This window comes from Uloborus diversus, chromosome 1, assembly GCF_026930045.1.
Source record: "Uloborus diversus isolate 005 chromosome 1, Udiv.v.3.1, whole genome shotgun sequence".
NCBI lineage: Eukaryota > Metazoa > Arthropoda > Arachnida > Araneae > Uloboridae > Uloborus > Uloborus diversus.
This window is the reverse complement of record NC_072731.1, coordinates 262,063,423-262,085,431: the sequence shown is the minus strand read 5'-3', so window position 1 is coordinate 262,085,431 and position 22,009 is coordinate 262,063,423. Positions and strand designations below refer to the sequence as shown.

General features: G+C 34.1%; 1 protein-coding gene across 1 annotated transcript in view; it reads left to right on the top strand.

Annotated features, from left to right (window-relative positions):
- Nucleotides 1–20,320, top strand: part of LOC129220448 (dynamin-binding protein-like) — a 29,143-nt gene extending 8,823 nt beyond the window's left edge. The window contains exons 3-4 of the mRNA XM_054854871.1: nt 15,270–15,519; nt 20,239–20,320. Coding sequence (XP_054710846.1) covers nt 15,270–15,519; nt 20,239–20,320 — 332 coding nt within the window. The remainder of the gene's footprint in view (nt 1–15,269; nt 15,520–20,238) is intronic.
- Nucleotides 20,321–22,009: the final 1,689 nt, after the last annotated feature.

The window sequence follows — 22,009 nt, the reverse complement described above, 5'->3', positions numbered from 1 at the left end:
AGGCGTGGTCTTTATGACGTCACAAATGATATCCTCTGGCGCATCTTTCACAGCATTTCCACGTTATGACAATCAAGACGCGAATTAAGTATTGACTCTACGCTTGCTATCAACCCTATCGTTGCCGATACACGTGAGTAAAGGTGCGAATTAAATATTGTGCTCTTCTGAATGGCAACAGTGAACGGCATTTCATCATTCGTGATGTCATCGGCAGAAGCGTAAACAATGAAAGCGCACCGATTAAAGTAATTTTTTTTTAATATTAAACTTAGTCAAATTATTTACAAAATGGTCAGATCCTATGTTTTTAAACATGCTCTTTCAGAAAAAAGTACTTTTAAAATTTTGGAAAGGACCCCATTACCTCGGATTTTCGAGACTCTACTGTAACTCTCGATTATTCGCGGGATAGCATGGCACGATAACCGCGGATAAGCGAGTATCGTGGATAATCCACAGAATAAAAAGTTTAAAAAAAGGATACTAGTTTTCTAGTTTATGTAATACACTAAAAAATTTTGTGTAACCTTTCTCCATAAAATCGGTGATAAGCTTAGCAGTCTCCTTTGCTCTGGAGTAACCCAACTGATGTAACTGGTGTCAAGTTCCATATCGCTTGTGGAAGGTTACACCATGGGGAACGTCTCACTCATTTCTGCGTAAGGTTACACCAGAATTTTCTGTATGCTTTCAGAGAAATTGCATGAAAGGTTACACATTAGCAAAAATTAAGCTTTCATCTGACTTTCTTGAACGAGTACTCATTTTTAATGATAAGTAGACTAATACTTCAAGTTAACTATTCGGTGGTTTTAAATACCTACATGTATAATATGATCAAGTAATAATTTCTTTCTATTCTTTCTATACATTTTAAATTGAAAGCACAAAAATAATCTAGCAGGTTACAATATTTGAAATTTCGTTATAACAATATTTAAAAAAATAAAAAAAAAAATACATCCAAGAAGCTCTTGCTTTTAATTATTCGTTTATTCAATATTTATCAAGTTCAAGCTTTTGCATTTTCAACACACAGCAGTTATTTATTTATTTTAATACATAAACAAGACATTTTTATTGCACTAAGAGATGAAATAACCTGAGTGGTGTCCGAACCCACAACGCGAATCTCACAAACAGGTCGCAAAGCAAGAGCTTTCACCGCTCGGCTACAGAGGATGGTTTTCGTTTCGCTAATAAAAGTTTACCTGCTCTGCGCCGATTCTGATCTTTACGCATGCGCTTTGAATTCTACTGAAACCGTAGTGCAAAGTTCCTCCAACGATTTGAGTTTTTGAAACAATGATACTACACACTTCATATTTATGTAACGTTACACGCATTAATACTGGTGACTTCGCTCTTTTTTTTTCCCAGTGTAACTTTAAAAATGAATAACATAAAAACAATAACAATGTATGTATGTAAAAAAAATAACGCGAGCAAATGTGCAAACAAATTTTCTGAAACGTATGAAGCTAGTACCAAAAACGTGTAAGAGAGAGAAGAGAAAACTTTTCGAGCAAAACTGATCTGGTCACTCGCTTATGCACGTGACCAGACCAGCTAAATCCGAATCGCTCATTAATGCAATGCACTAACGCGAGCAAATCGTGCAAGCAAATTTTCTGACACAATAAAGCTAGTGAAAACAGTAGACGCCGGTTAATTGAATCAACCGCTTTAATGAATCAAATTGTCAAAAACAGAAACAAAAACCCGGTTTTTTTAACTAGCCGCTTTATTGAATCAGCCGCTTGATGGAATCAAAAGTGTTTAGAACAAACGTGATACATTTAAGCGGCGGCCACTGTACTAAAATCGTATGAGAGAGAGAAAACTTTTCGAGCAAAACTGGTCTGGTCACTCGCTTATGCGCATAAGAAGTGTAGATTTTAAAATCTCAGGTTTCAGTTAATAATAATAATTTAAAAAAAAAAAAACTTGTTCGTTTCGTTGTACATTAAAACCTGTAAAGTTGACCACCTTTGTAAGTTGACCACCTGTCTAAGTTGACCGCTTTTGTTAGGAACGGAATTAGTCCTATCTTACATAATGAGTGAAAACCTCTGTAAATTGACCACCTCTCTATCTTGACCACTAATATACACCAGCTTTGGTTTGGAGTATTGTATAAAACCCTTTGTAAGTTGACCACTTGGCAAAAGAATTAGATTGTACTAAAAGTTGAATCATTTATGCCTCAAATAAGCAACTAGACCATTTAAGAAAAAAATCTATGAATATTTATGTTTCCATCGAAAAACATTGGGCTAATATTAAGTCCCAGAAAATGTGCATAACTTTAATAAGGAGTTATTATGTTGATAAGTAGATTACCATGGACACAAATGTACAAGAAAAAATCAAATGAAGAATTTGAGTCACTTTTAACTTGTTATGAATTTTTAGGAATTGTTAATTTCAATTAAGCAGTTTTTCATAAGCAATGAGACTTCTATTTTTAATCATATTTTGATCAATTTTAAATTTGTATGATGCTTTACACGTCATTCTGGTAAATAATCTCTAAAAATATTTAAACAACATTTTTTCTTATTGTTTTAAAGTAATGTTAAACAATGAAAGTGAGTAGTTTAAAGTATTCCAATTAGTTAAAAAATGAATGCATGGGACAAGAAATGACAAAAAAAAAAGTTTTCATTACTACCCTCTATAAGTTGACCACCTGTCTAAGTTGACCACCAAAGTACTGCACCGCAAGTGGTCACCTTACACAGGTTTCACTGTATAACATTGTTCTTTTCGAAGATGAATTTTTAAAATTCGTTTTCAAGTATGACCTAGAGATTAAAAATACCTTTCCCTCTGTCACCTCTGTCAGAGCTTTTCTGAACGAATCACTGATATATTTTCTGTTTATCTTGTGAAAAAGATAATTCGTTTGTTACAATTATCTCAAACGATTTTTTGTCCTGTGTGTGTTATCTTTGGGTTTAATTGATGTAAATATTCATTAAGGTGAAAAATCTATATTTAAAAAAAAACCCTTATTAGTGCATTGGAGAATCCGTAGGTAAATTTTATTTTGCTTGAATTTTTTAGCGCGATTTTGCCCTGATTTCACGTTGTCTCGCTTCGGACGTCATTTTCATCTGATCTGCGAAAATTATTATTCTGATCTTATAAAAATGGTTTGAATTTTACGTTAGGGGACATTCATTATTTACGTAAGGATGGTTTTGGCAATTTTTGCCTCCCCCATGCCATGTAGGGGTTCGTAAGATTTTTCAAAACCCTCCCACCTATTCTTAAGAAAGATTCCATTTCGTTTTTCAAAATTATAAATAACGAATTTTACATCACCAGGATCGTTATGTATTATTAAATGAAACCTTTTTCTGAAAAGAAATATTTACTAAAAAGTTGAAATTTAGACTGAATGTTTTTTCGACATTTTTTTTTTGAAAATGATGCGATACTAATTAAGAATAAAACATGTCATACATAGTGCGATTCTTTTATTGTATTTTACACTATTTATTCTTTGTAAAACAAGTAAAAAATAGCTCATCTTAGTACGTTTTTTACATTCCAGTCGCAAATGAAATATAATCTCTGCAAACCACTTGACCGTGCGATTTCTAATTGTATAAGATATCGACTCGGAAAATAAATACGTAACAATAGGTTTGACCCCCCCCCCCCCCGAACCAAAGTAAGGGTATTTAGAGATTTTTTCAACTCCCCCTCCCTTTAGGTCCTTTACGTAATTAATAAAACGGAATCTTTTTCAAAGATTCCGCTTAATACTTTCTTCTTAAAGCCGTATACAAGGGGGGGGGGGGTCCTTGGGGTTCAACCTCCCCCTCCCCCCAAAAAGTTCGGTCTGACATTTTAACGTTCGTTCATATTTAAAAATCTCCAAAAAATATTGTTCCAAAACTCAAATGTCCTTCATATGTATATTAATTGCATAAAACGCTTTCATAATAGATAACCCGACGACTTGAACATTAACACAAATAACGCAAAGCTCCGCATGAAAGTTTTTAAACCCTCCCGAAACTATTTTCTGATTTCGGCCCTGGTTTTTCTACAAACAGATAAAAATCGTTTTTCATCTTCAAGATTTACACAAACTTTTTTTTTTTTTTTGTGAAGATAAATTTGTTTTACAGCTGTTTGAGGCCGCTGTGGCGTTCTTTTTGCTCTGTCCTTTGAACAATCGGAGGAAATTCTTCTCACAGGCAATCCCCTCCTTCACGAGAATTGAGGAGCAGAACTGCTAACATTCTCCTTGGAAAATCTTTCAGAAGTTGATAAAGCATGTATCATTACACCACGAATTCCTTCGATATCGGATTTAATACCTACAGCTGATAATAGACGATGAAAGCAAAGAAATAATGGAAGATTTCCACACAGCTGATCAAACGATTCAAAGCATAAAATCTTGGAAACCATTTTTTAAGTGCAAATGCCAACCAAGGAGCAAATTTACAACCAGACTAAAAATCAAATTTGCGAAACATTGTAGTATAGAATGTGCTAAGAATGAAATTAATGCTAATCCTTACAATTATTCGGTATTGGCCGAGAACTAATATATATTTAAAATAGAATAAAAGAAATGAAAAGCTGACTAATAAGTCACAAAAAGAAGTAATTGTAGAAATTTAATTAGTCATTTCATTATTGTGGAGAAGTTTTTTTTATGTAGAAATAAATATTGTGATGCTACTTAGTTCGGAGTTTTTTGAATGCAATTTCGCATTTTTTGTTAAATTTAGCTTGATTTTTTTTTCTTTTTATTTTTTAACCTGGGGGGTACCTCAACAACTAATCGCTTTTTACATTAAAATCAGTGAAAACAATAAATTCCTAATTACATAACGAAATATTCCACACACTATTTCGAAATCTTTTATGTAGAACATGGCAGGAAAATCAATATTTTAACTCACACTTATATTTTTATTCAAGTTTCTAAAAATATCTCTGTGCACTGAAAGAAAAAAGTTCCGTCAAATTTTTGTTCGTGTGTGTAAGTGTGTTTGCACACATAGGCATTTACAGTCTTGAAATTTGGAACGATTTTAGTTCTGTTCCCGTGGGTGCTCACCTCCAAGCCTTTTTTTTTTTTTTTTGAGCAATCACGATTGCTTATTGTTCTTATTTGACTGTTTTTGGCGTCTTTTGATTTTTCCCACCGCCACCCTCCGCACCATCACCGTCGACGAGCTCCTCACGATGCTGCTTCTATAGCGAAAGCCGTCTCCAGGTTGCATCCATGTCCTACACACACGCGCATACATACACAACTAGACACACACACGCAGACACAAACACATACACACACATACACCTACACCTACACACATACACAAACACATACACAGATACAAACACATACACACACGCATACAGACACCCACACATACACACAACTACCCACACATTCATGCCTGCACACAAACACAAACACTTATGTCTACACACACATACCCTCCCCCACACACACATTCATACACACAACTACCCACACACTTATGCCAGCACACAGACACAAACACACATGCCTACACACACATACACATAACCCCTACACACAAACACATACCCCCACACACAAACACACACGCCTACATACACACACTCGTGATTGCGAAAAACATAATTTGAATTCAAGATGTCAAAATTCAAATTAATTTTTAAATTTTAAATTAGTTTTCTTGTAATTAATTTTTTGACTTAAATTTCCCTTAAATTCCCTAATGGGAAAGCATAAAAAATATCATTCGAAAAAGCTTTTTTTTTTTGTGCACAAGATGAAGTTTGTTCTTAATATCTCAGATAATTAAAAATGTGGAATTAGTACTTCAAATTTTTCGAAAATCCATGGCTAAATTTGATGCAAGAGCTGAGCTATATAGCAAAATGTTTCTGGATGTGTTTATAAACCGTGAATTCTAAAACCACTTTGTAAATGAGACGTTCTGCATTGCCTAGGAGTAGCACCAATGGCCTTAATGTTCGGTAAAGTTTTACCACGACTAGTTGGCGTGTAACTTTACCTCACTTGTGAGAGCTTATTTCGGAGGTTTTTGAGGAAGTAGAATGTGATTGAGTTTCAGGGTTACTGATTTCTGATCATTCTAACCCGGTGATTCCCAACCTAGGGGCGATTTGGATCTTCAAGGTGGCTATAAATTCTTGAGGGGCGATGGGTATTTTAACGATGAAATAATTTTTATAAAAAAAAAAAAAAAAAAAAAAAAAGCCAGCGATTATCGAAATTGAAAACGGAATACGAAACTGTTCAGGAAAGGAATCACAAGTTGAAAAAGAAGCAAATCAAAATCCAAGAAAATCCCCCTCAATTCCCGCTTGAGCCTTGAGGAAATATTTCATCACTCATTGCCAAGTTTATGAAACTTCAAAGTTCCTTTTTTTTTCTTTCAATGTAAAGTGTCCGTTTTTCATTTCCCCAAAGAGTGACTGGATAAAATTTATTTATGATATGCATTTTATTTCAAATTAGTGGTACCCACACGGCTTCGCCCGTAATAGAAAATTAAAAGGTCTTTTGGTTCGCCTGTATATTTACAAATAATGTATGGTGAATTTTCTCGCCAATTGGCTTGTGCCCATGTTACGGTTCCACGTAATGATAATTTCGTAATTTACTCGTCCATCTTATGAGAATTTTGTTCTTAAAATTGGAATAGAAAAAGAACCGCATCGAATTTTCGAAAAATCGCTTCGAGGTGCACACCCCCATGCTACAAACTAACTTTGTGCCAAATTTCATGAAAATCGGCCGGACAGTCTAGGCGCTATGCGCGTCACAGAGATCCTGACAGACAAAGATCCTGACAGACAGAGGGACATTCAGCTTTATTATTAGTAAAGATTACAATTAGACCACTAATATCGATTTTGTGATCGCCAACTTATGGGTTCTTTCATTTGTGGGGGGGGGGGGCGATAGGTGTCTCTCAACGTCTAAAAGGGGTGATGGGCTCATAAAGGTTGGGAACCACTGTTCTAACCATTTGTCCACTTACTAAATCAATTTGTTGTTAAACAAACTGAAAGATTTTGTTTCCAATTCCAGCTATTCCGTCATCTCTTGATGGTACAAGGCACAGCTTTACAAATTCGAACCCCGGAATTGTGTACTTCCAAAGCATTTTTTATCTTTTTAAATTTTGTTACACGTATTTTAATCAAGTTCTTTTCTTTCGAGTGAGAGCGGGGTTTTCATGTTGTGTTAATTTTTGCATAATGTGTTTAATTAAAGTATTTCCTACGGTAGAGGGAGCAGAATTTTCAGTTTGTTGTAATTGTAACGTGAATTTTATTCGTATTCTTTCGAACTGACTATTTAACTTTCGAAGCAATATTCGGTGGTTGGTGAGCGTTAGCGAGCAGAGCTGACTCTCTTAGTACTTAAATAAATAATTAAAAAAAAAAAACAATATGTAATTTAATACCAGTTGATTTTTGTGGTCAAAGCAAATTGTGTGTAATTTAAGTTTGTGCATTCTTCTTTGCATGAAGTTTTCTTGAATGCAAAGTAAATAAATAACTATTATTAGTTTTTTATGTAATTATATTTAAAAAGAATTGTTTGAGCAGTGACTTTATTGTCACATGCGAACGTTAAGTTATTTATCCTCTCTTTTTTCATTTTGTTTGTTTTTTTCAATCCGGGCTTCCCCACCTCCTACGCAGTTATGTGGAATTCCTTCCGGGTAAAGCAAAACGCAAAAACTCAGGAGATGGTTGGTTCGTTTCTTTTAACAGATCCCATGCAGCAGCATAACGTTCAAAGTACGTTCTGAAATCATGCAGACGGTTAAATAACTGGTGCTAGTGTCTCCTTTCCGTGTTATTTTACGTCCTATGAGGTATAAACTAAAATCCTTACTTTTTGTTTGTGTGTTTGCATGTCAAATAAATATAAAATTTTATGTTCTAAGTCAATGGCCTGGGGAATATTCAAAGGATCGGGACTTTGGGGGATTACACAGAACTACAGAAGCCCTGAATGTACTCCCTAACCCCTGAAAGTCGAAAATTTTCCTATTTTTGACCACAGAAAAGGGTTGAAACTATCCATACCCCAGATTTTGAGTAAGGCGGGGGAAGCTCTTCTAGGCTCTCGGCGGCCCTCTAACAAATACGATAAATTTTCCTGCTATGCTGTGCTTTAATGCGTTTGTGTTTTAACGATCTCTTTTTTTTTCTTCCATGATTTATTTCAAAGGCAGTAATCGTGCTACATGTTCTTAACCATAATGACGTAATTATTTGGAATTTATATCAAGTTGATGCTAATTCGTGAGAGATCGCCCGTGATTAATATATGAGGGAGAATAAGAGAAATTGATCCAGGCTCTTACCAACCTTTTTATTTTTACCCGGGGGACATTCCTCATATTAAGATGATTCATTCGGACGAGAACCAAAAAATGACATTAAAATATATTTGACAAGGGGGTTGTTTCCTTCAGTCAAAAGTACTACTTTTAGTCATTGAAATTGATAGAATGAGAAAAAAAAATAATAAATAAATAAATAAATAAATGACATGGACCCAGAAAATATTTTCACTTTCCCAACAGTTATTTTTTAATAAATTTTTTTTCAAGGCCGATTTTTGAAACAAGGCGTGGTCTTGATGACGTCACAAATGATGCACTTTGCCGCATCTTTCTACCGCGATTCCACGTTATGATAATCAAGGAGCAAATTAAACATTTTGCTCTCTACGCTTGCTGTCAACCCTATCGTTGCCAATACACGTGAGTAAAGATGCGAATTAAATATTTTGCTAAGGGAATGGCGACACTGAATGGCATTTCATCATTTGTGATGTCATCGACAGAATCGTAAAACAACAAAATCGCACCGATTTAAGTAATTTTTTAAAAATATTAAAAACAGTCAAATTATTTAAAAAATAGTCAGATCCTATGTTTTCAAGCATGCTCTTTCAGAAAAAAATACTTTTAAAATTTTGGAAACCACCCCATTTTCTTGGAAAAACATTGAAAAATTAAAGAAAATTAAGCGAAGCCTTTTTGTTATCCAGGGGTGACTACTACTACGAGGAGGTTTGCGGCGCAGATCAGCTGGAGCGGATACAGAAAACCATTTTAAGGTGGGGGGAGGGGGTCATTCTGAAGAATGGACTCCCCCCCCCCTTTAAACGAACCTATGGTTTTAGATACGAAAAACTTCTGAAACTGCTTGGGGGACAATAAAGAGCACCAGATCGGTCAGAATAGGAATGATAGGATTGGGATAAACGTTGCAAATTAATTTCGTAAGCAATGAAACGAAGCAAAAGTTCAAATATTTACTTTCAGAAATTATTAATGAATTGTAAAGATATTGTAATCGTTTGCAACTCATGCATAAAGTGTTTGAACACAATGTGGACGAACACTATTGTCGACGGTTTAGGGGGGGGGGTCCATGACCCCCATGACCCTCCTTTCCTGTTGTATAAACTCCCCTTGTACAGCACTGGCTTAGATGTGCTATTGAAATTTTTAGGGGTATGATTTGATAGGGTATTTGATTTCATTTGGGGGAGGAGTCGCTTTCTTTGGGGGTGCTCCATCGATTTGATTGGGGTGTGTCATCGCCTCTGGGGATTTGGGCGCTATATGTTATCCTTAGTCAAAACTTGCTAAATTATTGCAAAATTTGTATCTGTGTTTCAACATCGAATTTCTGAAATATTTTTGTTTCAAATTTGTGACATTGATTTGTAACATTGAATAGAACAAAGGGTCAGCTTCGAGGGCCGCGTGTGGCCCCCAGACCGTAGGTTGAGCAACACTGCTTGTAAACAGTAAACTAATCCACGCTGCAATTCCCATTTCTGTTATTATGAGAGATTTTTCCTACTCATCAGTGCTCCATGCCAGCGCAACAAAACAAACAGCTTTTCCTTCAAAATAAATACCGGTTTCATACGTGCACGCTCATTAGAGGAACAGGAAGTTGTTCTCTGTTATTTTTTCCTGTGGAGAGAGATTGTTTCGTCGTTCTTTCGTGGCATAATTACAAAATATGTTAAATGTTCATTAATTGTAATTTTTGTTCATCACTTTCGATAAGAATAGTTTAGCCATAATCTTAGCTATTTGTTTGTCGTCATCTCGGCCACAATCTTTGTTAAAATGAAGGGATATAGCTAAAAAAACAAAGGTACGCTTGTCATTTATCTTCTTTAGAAAAAGCTTTCATTTTGAGTGTTTCTCTAACTATTGTATTTCTGTATGATATTGCTTTTTACTTCCTTTTACAAAAAAGGAAGTATTGTATTCGCGAAAAAATTTTCACTCAAAAATCGGCCTTAATTTCCATTTTTCTCACCCCCGAATGAATGTTGAGTTTTTTTTTCGACCCGACCACACGTGGATATGTGCCTAGGAACGTACAGACACCCGAAATATCCGTTTTGACGGTCCCCGAGTTAATTACAACGAATTTTCTCGTGACGTCCGTATGTGCGTATGTGTGTATGTATCTCGCATAACTCAAAAACGGTATGTCCTAGAAAGTTGAAATTTGATACGTAGACTCCTAGTGGGGCCTAGTTGTGCACCTTCCCGTTTGGTTGCATTTGGATGTTCTTAAGGGGGTCTTTTGTCCCTTTTTGGGGGGAAATCATTGTTAATTTCGATGTAAACTCAATTGATGTTATAATTTGTCGGACACTTGGCAATATATCGCCAGTGTTTTGGTCGCCAATTTTTGTCGCCAACTTGGTGACAAATTTGGTGATGTTTTTTTTTTTTTAATTTGATTTTAATTTGGCTATTGTTGGTGATATGTAGAGAGTTCACATTCATTGAATCACATTAAAATTGCTAATAATAGGGAAATGACATTAAATTGGAGTAAAAGAAAGTTATGTGATGCACACATCAGTTCGTTTTTTTTTTTTTTTTTTTTAGCAACATTCAGAATGAAATCATCAAAATAATTCATTCGTTTCTTTATATGTATCAGAATTTTAATATTCTGGAATAATGTGTGCCCTCTTACGAACGTATTTATGTTTCATTGTTTTTTATTTTCGTTTATTTGATATTATATTAAGGTGACAAAACTCTTTCGAGTTTGTCTTTTTCTTTTTTCGAATACGTTTAGGAAATTTTCAGTATTTGAGAATGATTCAATGAATAATTAGTTCTTTAAAAATATATAAATTTAAACTAAAATTGTTCTGATAAAAAAAATATTTTTAATGAAATTTCAAACTGTTCCTTGCTTTTCATTTCTAAATTTGAATGAATGAAGAATGTGAAAGAAATAAAAGATAAAAGTTTCACTTCTATCGTGTGTCTTTAGGAAATACCTTTTTTTTCCCTTTTATTTTGTTTATTGCGAAGATAACTAAAAAATTCCTTAATCAAGCAAAATTGTATAACATTTGTCGAAAATTTTAATGAGAAATTCGTAATGTACAGTATATTACTTTCAAACAAGGATAATATACTAGAAGTTGTTAGTCTTAAAGGTGTAATTTTCGTTTTTCTTAGATGACGTCAGAGGAAAGAAAGAAGAGGGAAGATCGTAGGATTTCCGTCAGAAAATTTTCGAAATTGAAATCAATCTTTGGTGGTGTTAAAAGGTCGGGTGAGGTTCAGAGTCTTATCCTCCAAAGAACGCTTTTTAACTTGATTTTAAAAATCAATATTTTCGGTATGTTTTAGAAAATTTAGGAAAAATTAACGTTCCCTTCCTATTTTTTTTTTTTTTTTGGAATTGAAATCAGTTTTACACCACCTTTGATAACGTTAGGGGATCGGAGTTCCTCTCAGCAATTTTCCAAAACTGAAGTTTAAAAGTCGCTAATTAGAGAGCTCTTTGTTGACCTTATGGAAACGGGGAACATTTGTTTTTCTCCAGAAACTTATCGACATTACACCCTGAAAAACGTAATTTCAGGCGTGGTTGGCCTTGCGGGTGGAAATAGGGTTCGGTGACCTCCTTTGCAAAAATGTCAAAACTGAAGTATTTCATATTCGATTTCGGGCGATCTTTGGTGACGTTTGGTGTTCCGATTGCAGTTTACAAATATTTCAGCATTGAAGTTTTAAATATTCGTTTTTAGGTTATGTTTGGTAGAAAAAGAGGAAATGAAGAGGAGGATTCCCACTCTTGAATTGTGTTTCAAAACTGAAGTTCAGAAAGTTAAAAAACTTCAGGGAAACTTCTCTGGAAACTTTTCGACATTGAATTCTGAAAAAAGCAGTTGTAGGCTATATTCGCTGGCGTTAGAGGGATGTCATAACGCCACCAAACTGACTTTCGTTCGGAAGCAATTATCGACTGCCGATTCGAATTCGTTGAAATGTCTCGTCCCACTCTGTAATTTTCAATACAAGATAGTAAATTTCTGAAATTTTGTGATGCTGCGAAATGAAAACGGGAGTTAACATTTAGATTTTTCATTTTTTCTGTTTTAAAACTTGATTCTACATTTGCTACTCAGTCGGGCTCTTATTAAATTTTTAATTTTATTTACTTGTTCATAAAAGGCCGCGAGTAACTAGTTACTTTCAATCAGGTTCATAATTCATTTCAAATGGAAATAACAATTATTTTTTCTTAATTTTGGATAACTATACATCACTTTTGGTGTTTTTCTTAAGTTTTCTGCCAGTAGATGCAATAACACTTAAATTTGTAAACATTTTCCGTATAAAAGCTGACTCTCCTTATCTTTCCCTTAAGTAAGTGACAACTCAGTGTCATTCTTCCAAGATGTGACTCCTTATCTTGGCATAACCTTCAGTTGTTTGTTGGAATGAATGGAGTTTATTGTCAACATCTCTATTGTCTTTCTTTTAATAGCGAAAAAAAAATTAAAAGAAGTTGGAAGATGAAGCAAAATTATTTTTTTAAACTCTTAGCATCTAATATTGACGGATGCACTCCAATGGGAGGTCACTGGAGAAAACTTTGACCTCCCACAAAATGTTTCATTCGGCAAGTTTGACTTGTGATTCGGAAAATTTGAAGACAGTATTGCCATATTCTAATTATTATTTATTATTCTTAGTGATGTTTAATGTCTCTTTTCATTAAATGTATGCACGCGCGTTTCATTTATTTTTTATTTATTTATTGCTATCAATCATCAAAACTCGTTGTTTTATTCGGTAATTTGAAAATTTTCCCCTTTCAAAAACTTTTAGGTTCGGGGTGCCTTTGAATTTTTTTTTTTTTTAAATATATTTCCAATGGCACATTTAAAGACAGTTGAATATCAAAAAGATAACAACAAAACTATAAATGAAAACGAGCAATCCAATAGCGTTCCCAGATGGATGTCCGAGGGAGACCAGGACATCTGGACAAATGAGGCATGTCCATTACTTCGTGGAGGTACCATTGCATAATCGTTAAAGATCCGCGTTTGGGAGTACTCGTGCCGGAGTTGTAGATCATTTTGTCGCAAGAGCGTTGCCCAGGGTGCACCATGAGGAGGTAGATCTACGTTGCACCCCACCTTTGAATATAGATTATAAAGAATAATAGAAGTACTGTACATTTTCAAACTTCGTTAAATAAAGCTATTAGTACCCTTTTATTCGAATAACACAGTCCTTTTCTAGTGTTTTTTTTTTTTTTTTTAATTGTTATTATACTTGTTCTGGGGCTTGGGTTTGGTTGGTAGGTTGGTAGAGTGGGTCAAACTTTTTAATCGATGCCAAAAACAAAAATGAAGATTTGCAAAAATGAAGTTAATTGTTGATAAAGTTTACAGATTAATTTCAAGAGAACTTAATCAAGCATGGATTCGCAATTCAAATAAATTATAGGAGACGATGTAGTCCCCCCCCCCCCCCCCGTAGAATGTAAAACAAAGACCCAACTACTTACACCTGTCCAATGAGGCATCAGCCTTTTCCATGACAAATTTCTGTGTTTTACCTCTTTGGCGAATTCCATAAATCTCCACAATTTGACATATCCAAGCTCTAGAACTGTGAATTAGTGGATTTGGGACTTTTAAACTGTGCAAACAGTAATGGTTTCTTTGAGGTTTTTCCTTGTTTCAAGTCATCAATTTAAAAACATTTTTAAAACTGCTTTTTTCCTCTCTCTATACCCTTGTTGTCAGTTATGCTGTTTAAGTTAGCTCTGTTAAGGTGTTTGTGTAGTTATTTATGCATAATTAAGCAGTTTTCCATCAAGTGAATTTTGCAGCAAAGGATGAACTTCAATATGGTTTTTAGTTTTGTCAGCACAATACTGCTTTCAAACTGACAAGTTTATGGCGAACTAAAAAGGCCTTTAAAAGCTCTTTTAAACTGATGACTCTGACTTTAGACTTATGACTCTGACTTTAAATTGATGACTCAAATCAAGGAAACTTCTTCATTTTTGGGAGTCAGGAAGGGATTCTGAAGGATTGCCACTGAAAAGTCAATGTTTTTGCTGTGGTTCTTGTTGTTCTTCGATTTTATTTATGTATTGCGTGCATATGTTACCGTTAAAGTGCATAATGCAGTTATTTTATAGAATACTTAGCTGTTCCATGAAATAACTGATCGTGTCCGTTAAAGCGGGTAATATGTAATTAATTTGACACTTTAACTAGTTATTCTGTGAAATAACTAGGTATTCTATAAATTAACGAATGAGAGACAATTAAAATGAAAAAGGAGCAATTTATCTAATTTGTGCAGCGCATATATGGTACTTATACGCTGCAATGTGTCTCAATACCTGATATGTGGAAACAGTATTTGACGAACAGCAGCCGGCAATGTACGTGCAAGCAATCAATTAACCGGAATGAACTGGCGCCAACACGCTAAACAAGTTCTCTCCCTATGGCTTGGAATAGTTCATAAATGCAGTAGGGGTGGCAGGTAAATATATTTGTCATGCAAGATGTATGATATAGATTATTTTACACTTTAAGGGGCTGCAGATCGTTATTGTATGAAATAACTAGTTAAACCATGAAATATAAGACAGTTTTACACTTGAACGGACACGATCATTTATTCCATGAAATAACTAGGTATTCTACAAAATAATGGGTTTCATACTTTAACGGTAACATATAGGCCGTTTGCTCCCCCCCCTGGACATTTTGAAATGACAGACCTGTTTTTATTAATTAAACAAAAATCATTGATTTCTTATGAGTTTCAATCATGATTTTGGAGATGCAATCATGTGATATACATATACTCAGACATCACCAATACACCGTTTAACAGTCTAATTTTTTTTCTAATGTATTGTTTCAGGTTCATTAGTCATTGGACATGAGGCATTAGATTCTAATTGGTGGAAAGGGGAAGTGGACGGTCAGCAGGGCATTTTCCCTTTGACCCACGTTTGGAAAATAGACAAAAACTCCCTACCTGTGTCTACGCCGGGTAAAAAGATGTCTTTGAAAGCAAAAGTGAAGATGAACATGACTGCTCAACTTGATGAAGAGATGGATTTATTCAAAGATGATATAGTGACTATTTTTGAGGAGGTAGAAAAAGGATGGTATCGGTGCGTAATCTGCTTTTATGTTTTTATTTTTTATCTTATTCTTAAATTATAGAGATATTACTTTCAAATAATGTAAAGAAGACAATGCTCTCAAATCAATTTATCTGAAAGGAATTCGTCTAAAATGCACACAAGATTTATACAAATACAAATACAAAAGTGATGACCAGCAACAGGCTCTGGGCCCCGCTAGACTGGGCCTAGTCAATTTACAATCCCCAGTGAAGATCAATGGCTCTCTTAAAACTGTCTACTCCCTTGCTCATTACAACCTCTTCCGGTAAGCTGTTCCAAGGTTCCACTACCCTGCTATAATAATAATTTTTCCTAATATCCATGTTAGCCTGAGATTTAAATAGCTTAAAACAATGACCCCTTGTCCTGTTTTCAGTGCTAAACTTCAGCCCCGTAACATCTTTCATTTTAATCAATTTAAACAACTGAATCATGTCCCCTCGGTCTCTTCTTTGCTCAAAACTGTACATTTTTAACATTCTAAGCCTGGAATCGTAGCAGGGGCGGATCCAGAAATATTTGTAAGGGGGGTCAAGTTTCAACGGCCGCCGTTATGTCTCCTACGTAAAAAAACTTCTCTTAAGCATGGCTGCCCAGACTTTCAAGGAAAAATGCCCTTCCCCCAATGAAATGAAAACCCATTCAAATCCCCCTCCCTAGAATTTTTCAATGGTTAAAAGATGATTGTGCTTTTTAAAATGAACAAAAAAACTGAAAATAGCAATAGCACATTTAAATGAACCCAATCAGTCCTTTGAACTGTGACGCGTTGAGAGGAAATACCTTACAGAATGAAGCACAAAACAGGCTAACATTGTTTCCATGTACTATCTTTTCCGGATCGAAAAATTTGAAGATTTATAATAATCGTAATAAAATTCTTGTCACAGGGGGGTCAGCTGACCCTTTGACCCTCCCCTGAATCCGCCCCTGAATCGTAGTCTAAGTGAGAAAGTCCATTTGTTAGCTTTGTAGCCCTAACAATGTAGTTGCTCGAAAACAATGAAATCTTGAGTAGAAATTTCAATATTAAGGAAATAATGCTGTGAATGTTAGATTTTTGTAAAGAAGGAATCACTTCTTACTTCAGTTTTCATTTTAAGATTTAATCATCATAAACATGATTTAAATCAAAAGCCAATTTTTTTTTTTTTTTACTGTACATTTTGCTGTATCAATGTGATTGGTTTCTTTGGTAACTTTAAATTAATCTATTACTTTTTAAAAAAATTTCACCATTCACGTCATATCTGTTAATGTGCACCTGTCTTACATTAGTTTAAGTGACATTAAAAAATAAAAATATAAGGCATTGACAAGAAACTCAAACAAACATGAACTACCTAAAAATTTGTAATATTATTAAAATAAGCAAAATACATGATACATAGCTGCCAACTTGTACGATTTAGCCCTACATTGTAAGATTTTCGGACGTTTTGTACCATTGTACGGTCTTACGGCAGGTTTGTACGATTTTTAATTCTTTTGATTTTAATTTTACGATAAATTACGAACGGTTGAAGTTTCCTTTTACTTCCAGCACTTTTGAGAACAACCCCTAAAGGTGTGATGTAAATGGCGTTGAAAAGCGCAAAAATTCTGTAATTTTTAAAAGTTTTTATTTATTTATTTTTTTGCTTATAAAAGCCCAGATCAAGCAAAGGTAAGGGTTTTAAAATATTATAATACTTTCAATTTTAATACTTTGCTTTATAATGGTCAAAAAAGGCGTAGAAATATAGCCACCGCGTACATTATAAGATTTTTTAAGTTGGCATGTTGGCAGCTATGCATGAATTAAAATCAGAAAAAAAAATATTTTTAAATTTTTCAACAGGTATGGCAATATCTTTCTCTTTCATGTATAAGTTAGTATCTTAAAAGTGATGTTGGTATTTTTCATTATAAGATTACAAGATTTTTTTAAAACAAAAAGATGTGCAAGCAAGTCGATGACCTGAAATTCCCAAAATTCTGAAATCTACAAATAGCTTAGTCCCAATCCCAATCTCTATGGATTAGAGAGTTGAAAACTTTTGAAATGAAGAAAAAAATGCTCATTATTGTCTGTTCAAATTATCGTATTGAAGTATTTTTATGCTTTTAATGAAAATAAATGATCTTTTTTTCATTTTTATAGAGGTGAATGCAATGGCCGTCAAGGAATATTCCCTGCTTCATTTGTGACCATAATTTCAAACTGTGTACCAGAAGAATCTCAATCAGCAGCAACTGCAAGTACGGATTCTGTTTATGAAAATACTGCACGAAACGATAATCAATTTGGTTATGACTGTTTGAACATTGGCGGCATAACACCCTATGGTCGAACCGTGTACCCTTTCAAAGCTGAGTACGATAATGAGTTAAGTTTTGGCGAAGGAGAAATTGTAAATATTGTTCGCCATGTGGATGCGAATTGGATAGAGGGGGAAATTGATGGGAGAATGGGCATGTTTCCTGCAAATTTCATAAATGTCATAGTAGACTGCCCAAATTCCTCAACGCTATCATCTAAAGAAAAAGAAAACTCTTTTGAAGAGAACATTGAAACTTTCCCACAGGATACCTATGGCAGAGTCATAGAAGATTTTCATCCTCATTTGGAAGGGTGCATTCGATTGAGAGAGGGAGACACTGTGACGTTGTTGAGGAAGATCAACCAAAACTGGTACGAAGTCATAACTGATAACGGTGATACCGGACTTTGCCCTGACACTCATATCGAAGTCATCGGCAGTGGGCCCCCGTCATATTTCGAAGTCATGAGCTCGAATTATGACGGAAATATTTCTCTGATAGACATTGATTCCTCCTTTTCTTCAGATGGTAGAAATGAAGATTCGAGCCATCGGCGGCAGCTGTCTGTTTCTTCTTCGAACTCGGATTCTTCCTTCTCCAGTCAAAAAAACTCTAAAAGTGTTTCCGCAGAAAGTGTCGACCATAAAATTTCAGAAAGTCTCAAGGGGTTGGATTCGTCTTTGTTTACCGTTTCTGATTGTTCCTCGAATAATCACGTGACCAGGCCCTTCAGTTGTGATCTTTCAAGCAATGCAAATGTTTCCAGACTGACCAGTGACAGCAATTGGAATCTGCCATTTCAAAATGACAAGCTACTTTCTCCGCTTTCGGAGAGCAAGGACAGGTATTCATTGCTTTAAATATTTCAGTTTTGATCTCTTTAATTTGAATTTTGAATGTTATGCTCTTTTTTTGGGGTGGCTGCTAGGGCCGTAACCAGAAAATAATTTCGGGGAGGGTTTAAAAACTTTCATGTGGAGCTTACGAACTATAAAGAAAGTTGTGCTAATGTTCAAGTCGTCGGGTTGTCTTTTATGAAAGTGTTTCATGCAAATAATATACATATAAAAGACATTGAACAATATTTTTTGGAAATTTTTAAATGTAAACAAAATTTTTTTAATGTGAAACCGAACTTTTTTTTGGGGGGGGGGGGAACCCTAAGACTTCCTCCCTGTATATGGCCGTGGTAGCTGTAGGTATTTGTGTTAGTATATTTTTAAAATATTGTCACATTTCTTTTTTTTTTCTTTTAATCAATTATCAAATTTTAATTTTCAAAAAAAGGGGGGGAGGGGGGAATTGTGCCTTTAAAATATATATATATATTTATTTTAAAAGATTATGAAGAAAAAGTTAATCAGTGTCTGTGGCAAATGGTTAAATTCTATTAATTAATAACTTACTGTGCATTGCATAGCACTGTATTTGATGCATTTTTTAATTGAATTTCTAGCATCCAGAAAAACATTGGGTTTATTCTTTGAAACAATATCTGCTCATAAAAAGTGGTAACAGTTAGTCAAAAGAGAGAGAGAGAGACAGAAAAGGAAGAATATAAGAAAGAAAAAAAGAAAACTATCCTTTTAAATGTACTGTTTAATGATTATGAAGAAAAATATTACTCCCCTTTTCTCCCTTCCTCTCTCTCTATCTCTTTTTTTTTTTTAATTCATGACTTATTTAAGCAAGACTCTACTAGGTTTTGCTTTCATTTAAATTATCTCAGCATTACCAGTTTAACTGTTTAATATCCATTTAGGATTTTTTTTCTTTTTTTAATGGTGCTATCAAAAGTTCTGATAAATGATTTATCATTATTAATTGCTAGAAAATATGCTATGCATTTCATGATTGTAACCTTTTAGTACAGTGCATCATAACTGAAGAAACTTATATGCCATAATTTTTTTATTAATTACTGTCTTTTTTTTTTTCAAATTTATTGGGGTCAAATTTTGACAGTAACAGTATGGAAAATCATTGCAACATCATTGCAATTGTTTCAGATAGGATTCAATTTTCGCAATTTTCTGAAACCATAAATTCTCTTTTTGTCTTTTATTTTATTTAGATCCGCATGTAAATTAGGCCAACAATTCTTGTACTTCATGGTGATTAAATTTTATCTGAGTTATGTTCCTGCATTTGTTTTAGACCTTTTCAGAATTTTTAAAAAATTGTTGGTATAAAGTTCAATTGTTAAAATTTATGTACATTATTCCAAAATCTGTTCATGTTTTGCTTTGTTACGACTTCAATATTGAAAAGACATAAAATTTGTGTTTGTGTATGCGGAAAATAAAAGTTTTGTTTTAATTTTTCCAATTTTTAAAATGTAACTGAGAAAGTTATAGGGTCTTTGTCGTGCTGAATGCAGTTTTTGCTTTTTAGTTGGCCAAGCTTTGCTGATTCTTCAAGTACTCCAACTCATCAAAGTGATAATGAACCTTCTCAATACAAACAAAGTAAGTGACAAACTGTTTGTTTTGAGTCCTAAGAATATTCATAATGAAACTCCTCAATGCAAACAAAGTAAAGGATAAAATGTCTGTTTTGAGTCCTAAGAATATTCTTAATGAAACTCCTCAATGCAAACAAAGTAAAGGATAAAATGTTTGTTTTAAGTCCTAAGAATATTCGTAATGAACCTCCTCAATACAAAGTAAAAGATAAAATGTTTGTTTTGATGCTTAAGAATATTCTTAATGAACCTCCGCACAGGGGCGGCATTTCAGCATTTCATTTGGAGGGTCGAGTTTCTTAAATATGAATTACCTTAGTATGGAACAAAACACATATTGGCTAACAGCAAATAATCATGATATGGGGCGAGATTGCATAGTTGACGACCCCAGAAAAGATATTTGTTGATGTGAGATATATTTTTTTTAATAGTATGTATTTTTAAAGAATACCTATGAAAGCATTACTATGCATTGAGCACCTGAAATTTGTTTCGGATAGAGGAAAGTGGTGAGCACTCATTTAATAGACACACTTAAAATATGAGCGTAACAATGTATGTAAAATACTAAGATATTTTCTTGTGAAAATCACGCAGCCTCTCACTGCACGAGCCTCTCATAACCATCGTTACGCGGAGCACACAAGAACGAGATATTTAGCCTATACAGTGAAACCTGTGTAAGTTGACCACCCGCGGTGCAGTACTTTGGTGGTCAACTTAGACAGGTGGTCAACTTATAAAGGCCGGTAATGTTTTTTTTTTTTTTTTTTTGTCATTTCTTGCACCATGTATTCATTTTCTGAGGAATTCACCCTTACTCTTTCTGTTCAGCTCCACTTTCATTGTTTAACATTATTGAAAGTGAAACAATAATTAAAAATACTATTCAAATACTTTTGTTATTTTTCCCTTGTTTTTAACTATATTAGACACTGTAGTTTTAGAAATTCCAATATGCCAGCTAATTTTCTCTGGATTTCTCCATTTTCAATTACTTTTAATATTTCATACTTTTTATTAATATCAAGTTCCACTAACTTTCTTTTTGAATTCTTTTTACATAAAACTTATAGCACAAAGAGCTCGACTCTCCCAGTTCATAAAGGCAAAATTAAAATGTCTTATCTCTTAATCCCTTGCACCAGAAACATATAACTTTACTCATTAGCAGGCCCAGATCTGCGTACCCGCAATGCGAGGGGCCCTAGAAATTGATGAAAAAATAGAAAAAAAAAAAAAAAAACTAGCACTGAGGCTTATTCGCTTTTCAAATAGACACTGCTGGCCACTAGGGAAAGGCCCTACATATTTTGTTGCCAGGGGGCCCAAAATGTATAGATCCGGACCTGCTCTTTTTTGCAGAATTCCTGTGTTGCCGCAATGTATTGAAACTGAAAGAAAAGACTTTGAACTTTTCTACTGACACCTATTTTCATTGAACAGAGTACAAAAAGTTATCTCAAATAGAACAACAAATGAAAAACAAGTTTGGAGAATAAAAAGCAGCATAAGCTTTATGCTGCTGTTTAGTTAGTAAAATGCTAGTATGTCATCAAAGCATTAAAAACATTCTTTGAAAGCTATAAAATATATATATATATATATTATTATTATAAATAAATAAATAATAAAATAATATGCTGAAGAAAGTTTAAAAAAATAAACCAAGTGGTCAACTTACAAAGGGTTTTTTAC